Raw genomic sequence first — 15673 nt, 5'->3', positions numbered from 1 at the left:
AACACTTATTTGGAACATCCCACAAGGTAAACAGGCTAATTTGGACCAGGTGGGTGCCATGATTGGGTATAAAAGCAACTTCCATGAAATGTTCAGTCATTCACAAACAAGGATGGGGCGAGAGGCACCACTTTGTGAACAAATGCGTGAGCAAATTGTCCAACAGTTTAAGAGAAACATTTTCTCAACAAGCTTATTGCAAGGAATTTAGGGTTTTCAACATCTGCGGTCCGTAATATCATCAAAATGTTCAGAGAATCTGGAAAAATCACTGCCTGAAAGCGATGACTTTATTAACCTTTGATCCCTTAGGCCAGGGGTAGGGAACCTATGGCTCTAGAGCCAGATGTGGCTCTTTTGATGACTGCATCCGGCTCTCAGATAAATCTTAGCTGACATTGCTTAACGTGATAAGTAATGAATAATTCGGCTGGTAATCACAGTGTTAAAAATTACGTTTAATTTATAAAACATTCTCATCCATTTTAATCCAACCATCCGTTTTCTATCACACCTGTTCAAGATGTCGCATTAATGGTAAGAAGTATTATATTTATTATTGGTTATCTTCAAAATAACAATTTTATTAAAAAGAATAAAGGACTTATTAGACTCTAAAAATGTTGGTCTTACTTAAAAATGCACGCATTTAGTTGTATTCAGTGTTAAAAAAATGATATGGCTCTCACAGAAATACATTTTGAAATATTTGGCTTTCATGGCTCTCTCAGACAAAAAGGTTCCCGACCCCTGCCTTAGGCAATACTGCATCAAAAAGCGACATCAGTGTGTAAAGGATATTACCACATGAGTTTTCAGAAAACCACTAACAGTAACTACAGTTGATCACTACATCTGTAAGTACAAGTTAAATCTCCTACTATGCAAAGCGAAAGCCATTTATCAACAACACCCAAAAACGCCGCCGGCTTCGTTGGGCTCGGTTAAGTTAAGTTAAGTTAAGTTAAGTTAAAGTACCAATAATTGTCACACACACACTAGGTGTGGTGAAATTTATCCTCTGCATTTGACCCATCCCCTTGTTCACCCCCTGGGAGGTGAGGACAGCAGTGGGCAGCAGCGTTGCTATGCCCGAGAATCATTTTTTGGTGATTTAACCCCGAATTCCAGCCTTTGATGCTGAGTGCCAAGCAGTGAGGTAATGGGTCCCATTTTTATAGTCTTTGGTATGACTCGGCTGGGGTTTGACCTCACAACCTACCAATCTCAGGGCGGACACTCTAACCACTAGGCCTCTGAGCTCATCTAAGATGGACTGATGCAAAGTGGAAAAGTGTTCTGTGGTCTGACATTTCAAATTGTCTTTTGGAAACTGTGGACGTCATTTCCTCTGGTACAAAGAGGAAAAGAACCCTCCAGATTATTATAGGTGCAAAGTTCAAAAGCCAGCATCTGTGATGCCCAAGACATGGGTAACTTACCCATCGGTGAAGGCACCATTAATGCAGAACGGTACATACAGGTTTTGTAGCAACATATGTTGCCAATGTTATCATGGATGCCCCTGCTTATTTCAGCAAGACAATGCCAAGCCACGTGTTAAAACAGCGTGGCTTCTTAGTAAAAGAGTGCAGGTACAAGACTGGCCTGCCTGTATACCAGACCTGTCTCCATTTTAAAATGTGTGGCACAATATGAAGCCTAAAATACCACAATGGAGACCCCGGACTGTTGAATTGTGTTGCTGCCATTAAATTCTAAGTTCATGATTATTTGCAATAAAAAAATAAAATAAAAAAAGTTTCTCAGTTCGAACATTAAATATCTTGTCTTTGCAGTCTATTACAGTGGTTCTCAAATGGGGGTACGCGTACCCCTGGGGGTACTTGAAGGTATGCCAAGGGGTACTTGAGATTTTAAAAAAAAATATTCTAAAAATAGCAACGATTCAAAAATCTTTTATAAAAATATTTATTGAATAATACTTCAACAAAATATGAATGTAAGTTCATAAACTGGGAAAAAAATACAACAATGCAATATTCAGTGTTGACATCTAGATTTTTTGTGGACATGTTCCATAAATATTAATGTTAAAGACTTATTTTTGGTCAAGAATTAAGTTCATGAATCCAGATGGATCTCTATTACAATCCCCAAAGAGAAACTTTAAGTTGATGAGTACTTCTATGTGTAGAAATCTTTATTTATAATTGAATCACTTGTTTATTTTTCAAAAAGTTTTTAGTTATTTTCATATCTTTTTTTCCAAATAGTTCAAGAAAGACCACTACAAATGAGCAATATTTTTGCACCGTTATACAATTTAATAAATCAGAAACTGATGACATAGTGCTGTATTTTACTTCTTTATCTCCTTATTTCAACCAAAACTGCTTTGCTTTGATTAGGGGGTACTTGAATTAAAAAAATGTCCACAGGGGGTACATCACTGAAAAAAGGTTGAGAACCACTGGTCTATTCAATCGAATTTGAATTGAAAATGATTTACAAATCATTGTATGTTATTATTTACAAATTACACAATGTGCCAACTTCACTGGTTTAGGTTTCTGTAGAATCCATTAGACTTAGACTTAGACAAACTTTAATGATCCACAAGGGAAATTGTTCCACATGGTAGCTCAGTTACAATGATGGAAAGTGTAAGGATGGAAAGGACAATGCAGGCATAAATAGACTAACTATAGCGATATAAAATATATATGTAATATTTACATAATATATGTAAGTATATTATATATGCTGATATATTATTTCTATATCACACAAAAATACATACATACGATATATAACAATTACCATGTAAAATATTATAGTATATGTGACAGCTGAGGCATAAAATAGAGAGTAAATCCAGCAGAAAATTGAAAATAGACATTAAAAACAAAGAGAAGTAGCTAACATAGAAGGTGTCAGGTAATACACAGATATCATCTATTGCTGTATGGCGAGTGATTATACAGCTGCCTATATATATATATATATATATATATATATATATATATATATATATGTAATATAACACTAATACCAGGAAAAGACTAACCTTCCAAATTTTGTCACCAATTTTCCCACTAACATTGCTCCGATCATTCCACCAATAGCAAAGATGGACACGGTGAGAGAATACAAGACTGTGAGAGACTCCTCATCCAGAATCCAGTTGTATTCTTCCCTGAGTGTCTCATTGTAGAAGGCTTTGATGTACTGATGGAAGGAACAAAGAAAAGGGTTAGTGTTGGAAAGTAATGTAATGACAACACAATATAAAATACAATGTTTCATTAAAAAATACGCCACGTTCATAATGGAAACGAGCAATCTTCCAACTTTAAAGGGGAACATTATTACCACAACTATGTAAGCATCAATATATACCTTGATGGTGCAGAAAAAAGAACCATATATTTTTTTAACCGATTTCCGAACTCTAAATGGGTGAATTTTGGCGAATTAACCGCCTTTCTGTTTATCGCTCTGTGGTGATGACGTCAGAACGTGACGTCACCGAGGTAATACAGCCGCCATTTTCATTTTCAACACATTGCAAACACCGGGTCTCAGCTCTGTTATTTTCTGTTTTTTCGACTATTTTTTGGTACCTTGGAGACATCATGCCTCGTCGGTGTGTTGTCGGAGGGTGTAACAACACTAACAGGGAGGGATTCAAGTTGCACCACTGGCCCGAAGTTGCGAAAGTGGCAAGTAATCTGCCGCCAGACCCCCATTGAATGTGCCGGAGTGTCCCCACATTTCACCGACGATGACAGACATGGCACAGAGATGTATGGATAATCTGCAGATGCATTTGCAACGATAAAGTCAACAAATTCACAAAGGTGAGTTTTGTTGATGTTGTTGAGTTATGTGCTAATCAGACATATTTGGTTGCGGCATGACTGCCAGCTAATCGATGCTAACATGCTACGCTAATCGATGCTAACATGCTATTTACTGGCGGTGCTAAAGCAGAAATGGCACAGAGATGTATGGATAACCTGCAAATGCATTTGCAACTATAAAGTCAACGAATACACAAAGGTGAGTTTTGTTGATGTTGACTGCCAGCTAATCGATGCTATCATGCTACGCTAATCAATGCTAACATGCTATTTACCGACGGTGCTAAAGCAGACATGGCACAGAAATGTATGAATAACCTGAAGATGCATTTGCAACTATATTACGTTTCCTTCCACCCACATTTAATGCGAAAAAAACACCAATCGAAGGATTTAAGTTGCTCCAGTGTCACAAGATGCGAAAGTCCGGATCGTTTGGTCCGCACATTTTACCGGCGATGCTAACGCAGCTATTCAGCCATGCTATGGCTATGAACAGCGTCAATAGCTATTCGCTCAATAGTTTCAGTTTCTTCTTCAATACTTTCATACTCCAACCATCCTTTTCAATACATGCGTAATCCGTTGAATCACTTAAGCCGCTGAAATCGGAGTCTGAAACCGAGCTAATGTCGCCATATCTTGCTGTGCTATTCGCCATTGTTTGTTTACATTAGCAGCACTGTGTGGCGTCACAGGAAAATGAACAGTGTCTTCGCAGAGAGCGAAAATAAGTCACTTTAAAGCTTTTTTTAGGGATACTCCAGAACCGGTAAATTTTTGAAAAAAATGTCAAAAAATACAACAAGCCACTGGGAACTTATTTTTATTGTTTTTAATCCTTTTGAAATTGTGATAATGTTCCCCTTTAACTAAACTATTTCATAGCAAACATAACTCTTTTACTTTGAACAAGCTGATTAAAAACGCATTTGACTCAACACATGAGAACACACACAGTTGTGGCAAATGCCTTTCTGTTAAGAGGAATTTGATTGAACACATGAGAACACACACAGGTAATTACCAATTCATGTACCATGAATGATTAACGTGGACCCCGACTTAAAAAAGTTTAAAAATGTGTTCGGGTGTTATCATTGAATGGTCAATTGTGGGAATATGTACTGTACTGTGCAATCTACTAATAAAAGTCTCAATCAATCAATCAAACAGGTGAACATCTTTTAGTTGTTGAGTTTGTGGCTAAAGCCTTCCCAATAACAGCTCTTTTTGTTGAAACATGAGAACACACACAGATGTAAAACCATACAAGTGGTCAGTTTGTGGCAAAATCTTTTCCGCTAAGAGCGTTTTGACTCAACCCATGAGAACAAACACTGGACTAAGACTATGTAATCGTTCAGTTCGTGGTAAAAGCTTTCTTTAGTTGTTGCACCCATTGTGATAAAGATTCATTTTCTTCTCCACGTCACGTCTGGTGCCTCTCACCTGGATAGTAGAAGGATGAGGACACACTCTGAAAAGTTGGTACTTTTTGACGGCCAATTTAGACTCATAAGAAATAAAAATAAAATACTTTTAAATATTTTTTTTGGGGGGGGGATATTGCATAGTGTGTGTTTTTGTCATAGGAAGACAAAAAGGGCATAACACATTAAAAAAACGTAGTAACTTTATAACGTAGTAACTTTTTTTTGATACAGTAACTTTACATCAACGGATAGATCTGAAGTACGGCTGGTATGCCATACTAATTTATGTTTTTTTTCAACAGTAGGCATACTGTTGTATTTTATGTAAAACAAATTTAAATAGTAGAACAAAAAGTACTAAAATGCTACTACTGAAGTGATGGTTAAACACTGAAGATTTGCGTTTGTAAAAACTTGACAGTGCACAAAAAGTTGCTCTATTAAGTTTGTGTGCTCAGTATTGGGTCTCTATAAAATATTCAAAATAGCGAGCAAATGTGATCCATTTAGTAGGACAAATCATTTAGCACTCGCAATGGGATTTATCAATGCTGAAGCTGTTTTGCGCCTATATTCAGCAGGTTTGAAATGTGCTGGCCCAGTTAAGCACAAGTGGCACAAAGAGGAAGGATCCCTGCAATGGCAGATTATGGAAAGACAATTATCAGTGCGTCAATCAACATATTTCAACATGGGGCGGCGTGGGTTGGTTGGTAGAGTGGCCGTGCCAGCAACTTGAGGGTTCTGGGTTCGATTCCCGCTTCCGCCATCCTATTCACTGCTGTTGTGTCCTTGGGCAGGACTTGTCACCCACCTGCTCCCAGTACCACCCACACTGGTTTAAATGTAATTTAAATACGTATATAATGGGTTTCACTATGTAAGGCGCTTACTTCTGCCAGGACTAAAATAATTAGACACATCTATAAAATCACTCTTTGAACTGATGAATAACTTATAGTACAAGGAGACTAGAAAAACAAGTTTCCTCCATATTGAAACTATTATCATATATATCTGGTTTATGACACCTAAAGACTTCCAATTAGCTTGCAGGTGAATATTCATGCTCCAAAAAATTTAAATCTAACAGAGATTTCCGAGCCATATTGAGAGCTAATGAGAAAGCCAGTCACATGATCACGTGACATTGTGCTAGGAACCAAAGATCCCTTGCCCATCAACAACAATGCTGCCAAAGATCCCTTTCCCCATCAACAACAATGCTGATCAAGCAGACCTATTTAGAGCCAACAACGATTACTTTTAGAAAATTATGATCCAGGACCTTGTATTTTTGAGTTTGGACAGAAAGAGGATGATCAATAGTTTTTAGAAGCCAAGTGTTGGATGCAGTTTCATTGTGACACTATAGCACCCGCAGCATTGCTAGGGGCTAAATGTACAAACTAACAGCAACAAACCAAAATACAACTAACACTTATTGTCGTATTTCCACTCTCGTCATTAGAATAGCGGACGGAATTAAGATCCGCTAAAAACAGACTCTCATTGCGATAAGAACCGTAAAATGTCGTAATGTGACTGACTACCCTTTTCCTCTGCACCTACATCTAAAGTCAAGGACGCTAGGAGTTAGTTTCAGTTTGAAGTGAACATAATTCATCAACCATCCTCGTATTAATCTAATAATCCACAGGCAAATAATAATCTTCTCAAAAAAAGTGGAAAATTTAAGTCATATAATAATCCATCAAACTTCTCAGAAGCAAGATAGGTCTGGCGCTGGGTTTGCATGGCATCAAAACACACTTTGCTTAAATGCACACCAACCTAACATGCTAATTTAGTGTATCGATTTATATTATATGTTTTTTTATGATACATCATGTAAAATGTCTCTGCTCTGCACATAAATCCTTTACACAAATATTATTTCGAGCTGAGTGTAATTGTAACTAATAGAAACACAGTGATGATGAGTGTGGTCTTTAAAAGATAATGGCATAAGTTACCTTCCCTACATATCTAAAAAGTATTCATACTTTCTTGTCATATTATGCTCTTTCCAGCACTGTTGTTTTTAGGTTATATGAATTGATTTACGTGGACCCCGACTTAAACAAGTTGAAAAACGTATTCGGGTATTACCATTTAGTGGTCAATTGTACAGAATATGTACTGTACTGTGCAATCTACTAATACAAGTTTCAATCAATCAATCATTAAATAGAGATTTTATCCAATCAGAATTCAGCTAGCTTATGTTGCCATGCTGTACGAAATCTGCCCGGGGCCTTCAGAATCAACATTGCAGGCGTCTGTGTACTGTAAGTGAACAAACACAAACATTTGACAGACAGTTGCGATAGCCAATCAGATCACACGTTGTTGTCAGTGAGGCCTTCTAGCTGGCCTAAGACAGATATACATTACGATGTTATGAGCTAGGTAACATAATAACTCCATTACCGAGCATCCCACAGCAGTGAAGTGCATGCGCAGTAGCCCCGTTTAGATTGTTCAAATGCAGACATGCAGGCAGCTTGATGTTTTTGATGAGCACGCTGTGGAGTGAACTTTAAAAATTCAGCCAACATGCCTCATCTGCATCTTTTATGCCGACCCCGCCCCCCTCTACATCAACGGCGAGGAGGTGGAGAGAGTCAGCTCCTTCAAGTTCCTCGGCACCCTCATATCGGCTGACCTGTCCTGGACCCAAAATACAACTGCGGTCATCCGGGAGGCCCAGCGTAGACTCCACTTCCTGAGGGTGCTGAGGAACAACAGACTGGAGAGACAGCTGATGGTGACCTTCTATCGCTCGGCTATCGAGAGCCTGCTGACGTACTGCATAACAGTGTGGTACGCCAGCTGCACTGAAGCAGACAAACAGGCGATTCAGAGGGTCCTAAAGTCTACACAAAAAATCATTGGCTGCCCCCTGCCCTCCCTGAAGGATTCACATAACTCCCGTTGCCTCAAGAAAGCAAAAAACATTACCAAGGACAGTACACACCCTGGCTTCCACCTGTTCGACTTTCTACCATCAGGCAGGCGCTACAGGTGCATCAGAGCCAGAACAAACAGGCTCAGACACAGCTTCTTTCCCAAAGCTGTCACCATGTTGAACTCTAATTTAAAATAATAATAATTCACCTCTATACAATATCCTGCCCTAAAACCCTACTGTGCAATATCAATCAATCAATCAATGTTTACTTATATAGCCCTAAATCACTAGTGTCTCAAAGGGCTGCACAAACCACTACGACATCCTCGGTAGGCCCACATAAGGGCAAGGAAAACTCACACCCAGTGGGACGTCGGTGACAATGATGACTATGAGAACCTTGGAGAGGAGGAAAGCAATGGATGTCGAGCGGGTCTAACATGATACTGTGAAAGTTCAATCCATAATGGATCCAACACAGTCGTAAGAGTCCAGTCCAAAGCGGATCCAACACAGCAGCGAGAGTCCCGTTCACAGCGGAGCCAGCAGGAAACCATCCCAAGCGGAGGCGGATCAGCATCGCAGAGATGTCCCCAGCCGATACACAGGCAAGCAGTACATGGCCACCGGATCGGACAGGACCCCCTCCACAAGGGAGAGTGGGACATAGGAGAAAAAGAAAAGAAACGGCAGATCAATTGGTCTAAAAAGGGAGTCTATTTAAAGGCTACAGTATACAAATGAGTTTTAAGGTGAGACTTAAATGCTTCTACTGAGGTGGCATCTCGAACTGTTACCGGGAGGGCATTCCAGAGTACTGGAGCCCGAACGGAAAACGCTCTATAGCCCGCAGACTTTTTTTGGGCTTTGGGAATCACTAATAAGCCGGAGTCCTTTGAACGCAGATTTCTTGCCGGGACATATGGTACAATACAATCGGCAAGATAGGATGGAGCTAGACCGTGTAGTATTTTATACGTAAGTAGTAAAACCTTAAAGTCACATCTTAAGTGCACAGGAAGCCAGTGCAGGTGAGCCAGTACAGGCGTAATGTGATCAAACTTTCTTGTTCTTGTCAAAAGTCTAGCAGCCGCATTTTGTACCAACTGTAATCTTTTAATGCTAGACATGGGGAGACCAATACTACCCTTCGAGTGCAATACGTCCGACACTGATTGTTATTCATTACTTCGGTACACTTGTCTTGTTCTGTATATTGTACAGTATTATTGAATCGTAGTCTGTTTATTTCAATTATCAGTTTTTACTTTTTTACCTCTTGTGTTATTTATATTACCCCATATATGTTCCCACTACCGCACCTTAAGTTGGAGTCTTTAATATATGCAAATATAATGACAATAAAGTCTATTCTATTCTATTGTTATCATTAGACAAGACAACACATATATTTGCAAGGCCATTTTCAAGAAGGATATTTAAAGAGAAACTACATCTTGTGAGACGATGTCGGCCAACCCCGTAAGCTTGCTCAGCTGTCCCGGCGATGAAATGTGAGTTCAGATATTTTATTTCTTAATTTTTTCACGTTTAATGTGTTTTTTTTGTAATTTTAATTTTGAAAATACCACAAGAAGGTATGTTTTAATTACTGATGCAGGTTAAATGCGCCAGAAAATAACCAGTTTTGCACAATGCTCAGTAGTGCGTAAATGTGTTTCTGTATAGTATTTCTCCAGCAATGGTCATGTGGTGACATAAATGATGGTATTTTGAGAGGTAATCGTTGAAGTCCGAGGTGAGAAACGCACGGCCCACCACTGGCGTAACTGTATTTCACCTTGCAATGCAAACATAATGGAATTGTTTGAGACTTAAAAAGCAGGGGTCGATAAAAGACTCCAGCTGTGAGATGTCACAGTTGTTGGTGGTCTTGTGCTAATAACAATGCACTTTTTCCACATCTTCATTTACATCACTTACATATAGTACCAATAAGAGTACTGGTGAATACCAGTATCGATAAGGAATATTGATATTGATATTGGTATTGATAAAATCTTAACTGTGGATGGTCGCTGTCGTTGGCACCATGACCAGGTGCTTAGAACAATTGCTGAGAATGAAACATCAGCAATTTGCAGCATCATGCACCAAAGAGAGAAGTCCTCTTCATCAAAACTGTAGAGAAACCCCGTGCACTACATTTAACAACAGGCCTCCTCCACACGGCATCTAACTGGAAGCTGCAGGTGATTTAACTGACCATATTCTTCAATCCCAAAAAGAGGACACATATATGCGAGCCAAGGCGGATGAAAATTTGCCAATGATACTTAAACTTGCTTTATAGATAACATATTTATTTAAATAAAGCATTGTTTCTCCTCTGTTGACTTGATGGGGTCCATAGTGGAGCCCATCAAGTCATAAAAATGGGGTCCCAGAGTAAATTTTTGGGGTTCCACTTTTTTGTAAGCGTTTTGAAAACAAATGATAAACGTATGCATAGTCCTGTTATATCTCACATTCTATATTGTGTTTTGGAAAAAGGTTGTCATAAACGTTGCTTAATTCATTAAAAGAAATAATAAAAAAAGAAGACAAATTTGTATGCATGTGTAAATGTATTCGGTTATAAACATTCATTCACTTTCTTCTTTCCTTCATGAAACTAAACTTTACTGCTGCTGGTGGTTTTTATTTAATAAGTTGTAGGTGTATTTATTTCAGTATAAAAGTGTAAAAGGTGTTTTGCTTCGGTCATGAAATTATGATAACAGTGTGCGAGGGCATACATACATTTTATATTTAACCCTTAAATCTCTGGAGTCTACATCAACTTCAGATGTATTCCTCATTTTTAAAATGTTTTATTCCAATTTTTTTGTTTGTTTTTTGCCCTTTTTAAAAAAAACAAAAACTGTTTTTTTATGCAAAATCTTTCACCAAAAATATTTTTCAAAGTGGAATATTTAATGTGATGTAATCAGGGTTGAGGTGTGTGGGGGTGGGGGCGGGGTTTGGGCGTAGCGGGGGGTGTTTATTTCAGCATCCCGGAAGAGTCAGTGTTTGAAGGGGTTCCGGGTATTTGTTCTGTTGTGTTTATGTTGTGTTACGATGGAGATGTTCTTCCGAAATGTGTTTGTCATTCTTGTTTGGTGTGGGTTCACAGTGTGGCGCATATTTGTAACAGTGTTAACGTTGTTTATACGCCCACCCTCAGTGTGACCTGTATGGCTGTTGACCAAGTATGCCTTTATTGTCGATCTCTCTACTACCCCGCTCTCTTGTTCTCTTTGTCTCTGCCCCTCCCTCATGAATGTTGCTGTGTGTGCACACCTTCACAATTTGTTTTGTATTTAACCCCTTTCAACCCTTTACGTAAATTGAAAATACACGCAACCTTGACACAAAACCCGGGACATTTGAGGAATTTAAGAAACCCCACTCGGACAGTCCCGCAAAAGAGGACATGTCTGGGGAAAAGAGGACGTATGGTCAGTCTAACCTAGGAAAGCAGCTGAGGCCCCTCCCCCAACAAAACAACTCTCCGTTCAGACATGATCGTTACCTCTGAGGCTTTCAGACACCTGATCATTCTGGAACTTACGTTGCCTTGGGAAGAACGTATTGAGGAAGCCAATGAGAGGAAACGCGGTAAGTACCAGGAACTGGTGGAGGAGTGCAGGAAGAGAGGCTGGCGAACCTTCTACGATCCTATAGAAATTGGTTGTAAGGGTTTTGCAGGACAAGCTCTGTGCAAAGTCCTGAGTCACTTGGGCATTGTAAGGGCAGCAAACAAGAGGGTCATTAAATCCGCAAGTGAAGCCGCAGACAAGGCCATGGTGGTTTTGGATCACTAGTGCTACTGGGACACAAGTCGGGACTTGATCAATCCTGAGTGGGTCACCTGGGCGAGCATGTATGATGTTGCAAGAACCGAAACACAGGATACATCGCTGAGGATGTGTCCCAGTGCATCCTTGAGATGTTTCTTGTTCATACTTCCCTCAAATAACTGTAAAAAAGGCACCATGGGGCCATAGATAGTGTTCTCTATAAAATGTGTTATGTGTTCAAATGTTGGGTGTCCGGAGTAGATTAATTTTATTTGCATTATTTCTTAGAGAACCTTTTGAAACTAAAATATCAGTAAGGAGAACCGAGGTTGTAGTACAGTGATTCTCAAATGGGGGTACGCGTACCCCTAGGGGTACTTGAAGGTATGCCAAGGGGTATGTGAGATTTTTTTTAAATATTCTAAAAATAGAAACCATTCAAAAATCCTTTATAAATATATTTATTGAATAATACTTCAACAAAATATGAACATAAGTTCATAAACTGCGAAAAGAAGTGCAACAATGCAATATTCAGTGTTGACAGCTAGATTTTTTGCGGACATCCTCCATAAATATTGATGTTAAAGATTTCTTTTTTGTGGAGAAATCTTTAGAATGAAGTTGATGAATCCAGATGGATCTCTATTACAGTCCCCAAGTTATAATTGAATCACTTGTTTATTTTTCAACAATTTTTTAATTATTTGTATATCTTTTTTTCCAAATAGTTCAAGGAAGACCACTCCAAAACTGAGCAACATTTTGCACTTTTATACAATTTCATAAATCAGAAACTGATGACATAATTCTGTAGTTTACTTCTTTATCTCTTTTTTTCAACCAAAAACGCTTTGCTCTGATTAGGGGGTACTTAAATTAAAAAAATGTTCACAGGGGGTACATCACTGAAAAAAGGTTGAGAAACACCATTGTAGTAAATAGCTACTAATTGTTAATGTTCACTGTCAGTATTTATAGTGTCAATCAATCGAGAACAATTTGTAATTCCATTAATTTTTTCCAGTTCTTTTATTGCACAGAGTATAATGAATTACTCAGTAGTCAAACACTTTGGATATTGAAAAAAATCATGGATTGCAAATGAAACTCAACCACTCGACTACCAATGGTTGGGGGCTCAATTTTTCTATCTGATACTCATTTTTTTTTAAATAATGTCACTAATTCAGACATTGCGGTCCCTTAAGTATCATTTATAATCCCAAAATCAACTGAGGTCTAAACCTCAATGTGGTCTGGATCACCCTGGCGTAACGAATGAGTGACGAATCCTCCAAGTCACATGGTCATAGCTTTGCGCTAACCACATTAACAGCGTATAGTTGCATGACCTGCTGTTCTCTGAGTGATTCTTCTGCGGATTTTGTGGTGGGTAAATATCAGCTTTTCCATCAGTAACTTTGTAGTTTTCAGAAAAATACCACATCTAATTTGACGGCCAAGATAAAAAGGTGACGGAGGGTCAACTTTTATGGACTGGACAGGATTCAAGCAATGGCAGTTCTCCAGAAGTTACTGGATCATTGAAACAAAATATTTTGAGAACATTTAAAACTTAGTAATATCGATCACATACTGACACCACCCTCCTTTTACAAGTTGTGTGTTGATTGTGACAATACTGACACACCAATGTTATATTGTTCTCTCTCTAGACTCTTATTCATTTAATGTTTAATTTCCTGCTGTAATGTGGTTCTTTCTACACTTCTTAAACTCCAAGTACTTATTTCATGCTGTTTTTTCAAGCAAGCTTAGCAGTCAACTTAGTTATTAGCATTGCATGACTGCTCCTCGCTCTTGGTGTGTAACATGTTTAGCCTTGTCCTCCACTGATAATGTTACATTGTTAGAATAATTATGTATATATTATCACACTAACTTTAGTATGCTTAAAGTCTGTTGTTTTAATATTATCAATTGTTCTCAAGTTAGACTTTTTCTAATCTATGCAAGGACAAAACTTCTTGTCTGAGGGGTGGCCTCAGACACAGATGTTATCTTTGTTTTAGCCCACTAACAGCCAAGGACTTCAAGGTCCTCAACGAAGATATGATGACAACACGCATACAAAGGGGGGGACAAGGCGAAATCACAAGGCCCCCAGCCCATTCCGTCACGTACTGTGCGTCCTGGACCTGCTTTGCATAATATATGTGACCACTCCTTTTAGAGGCGGCCTCAGTGATGTTGACTATGGAACTCTGAATAAAAAGAGGGAAGCAGGAGCTGGACCTTAGAGCGTGAGGTGAGATTGTGACTAAGTGTGCAGCTCCATGCGTTCTCCTCATGAGCCAAATTTAACTCTGTCTCTGCATGTTTCTTTGCTTCTTGTCTGATTAATAGTTGTCATCAGTGTTTGAAACTGATATACCTGATACTGTGTTAAGTTGCAGCATAGTTGCGGTAGTTGTGACCCCGAGATGCAGAGGCAGAAGCGTGCAGGTAAGGTATACTTAATGTCAAAATCAGCCAAGTGCTGTCAGGGAGTGCATAAGACACGAACATTTTTCAGGAAACAAAGAAGCTTGTCAGTGTAATGAAACAACTACCCAGGCAAGTGAAGCAGGAATATTTACCCTTATGATTAGTGAACAGGGACAGGTGAGTCCACCGATCAACAATTAAGAGCAGGTGAGGGAAACAGCGTTCAGAGGCACAGAATAATGTCACTGCAGGAAAACTAACAAAACAGGAAGTCAAAACTAATAAGTCACAAGCCAGGAACTAAACCAGCCAAACATACGGAATTTCAAAATAGAGTCAGGCCTGACATGACAGGTCCTGACATAACAATACTTAAGGTACTAAGAAATGCAGTTTATTTTCTGTAAAGGAAGTAATGATTATGAGTTTAGGGGAACCGCTCCACACTGTGTATTATCAGGGGGCATTGTCATTTTTAATTTTAATTTTTATTTTTATTAATCAATCCAACAAAACAATACACAACAATACCATAATAATGCAATCCAATTCCAAAACCAAACCCGACCCAGCAACATTCAGAATAGCAAAAAACAGAGCAATTGAGAGGACACACAAACATGACACAGAGCAATCTAAAAGTAGTGAAACAAAAATTAATATTATCAACAACAGTATCAATATTAGTAACAATTTCAACAAAGTGATTAAAAATCCCTCATTGACATTATCATTACAGACATTTATAAAATAATTAAATGCCATTTGTGATTGGCATTGAAAGGCAATAATCGGCAGTGGCGACTACGTACTGTTTTATAAAAATCGTCTGTTACCGACCCACTGGCCGATCATTTGGCACATATGTCAATCAATCAGTCTTTTTTGTAAAACCTCTATACAAGAGCACATCATACACACCCCGTTTCCATATGAGTTGGGAAATTGTGTAAGATGTAAATATAAACGGAATACAATGATTTGCAAATCCTTTTCAACCCATATTCAGTTAAATGCACTACAAAGACAAGATATTTGATGTTCAAACTCATAAACTTTATTTTTTTTTGCAAATAATAATTAACTTAGAATTTCATGGCTGCAACACGTGCCAAAGTAGTTGGGAAAGGGCATGTTCACCACTGTGTTACATTACCTTTTCTTTGAACAACACTCAATACACATTTGGGAACTAAGGAAACTAATTTTTGAAGCTTTGAAAGTGGAATTCTTTCCCATTCT

At 38.5% G+C, this 15673-nt stretch overlaps 1 protein-coding gene across 3 annotated transcripts in view; it reads right to left on the bottom strand.

Annotated features, from left to right (window-relative positions):
- The window catches only part of slc2a15b (solute carrier family 2 member 15b), a 90064-nt gene that overhangs the window by 54925 nt on the left and 19466 nt on the right, over positions 1–15673 (bottom strand). For 2 of the 3 annotated variants that reach the window (XM_061880935.1, XM_061880937.1), the window contains one exon: positions 3032–3192. In XM_061880935.1, coding sequence (XP_061736919.1) covers positions 3032–3192 — 161 coding nt within the window. Of the gene's footprint in view, positions 1–3031; positions 3193–11751; positions 11978–15673 lie in introns of those variants that run through there. The other variant, XM_061880938.1, reaches the window with a different exon arrangement.

The sequence above is a fragment of the Nerophis ophidion genome, linkage group LG20 (genome assembly GCF_033978795.1).
Source record: "Nerophis ophidion isolate RoL-2023_Sa linkage group LG20, RoL_Noph_v1.0, whole genome shotgun sequence".
In the NCBI taxonomy this organism is placed as follows: domain Eukaryota; kingdom Metazoa; phylum Chordata; class Actinopteri; order Syngnathiformes; family Syngnathidae; genus Nerophis; species Nerophis ophidion.
The sequence above is the reverse complement of the archived record's forward strand: the minus strand, read 5'-3'. Positions and strand labels throughout refer to the sequence as shown.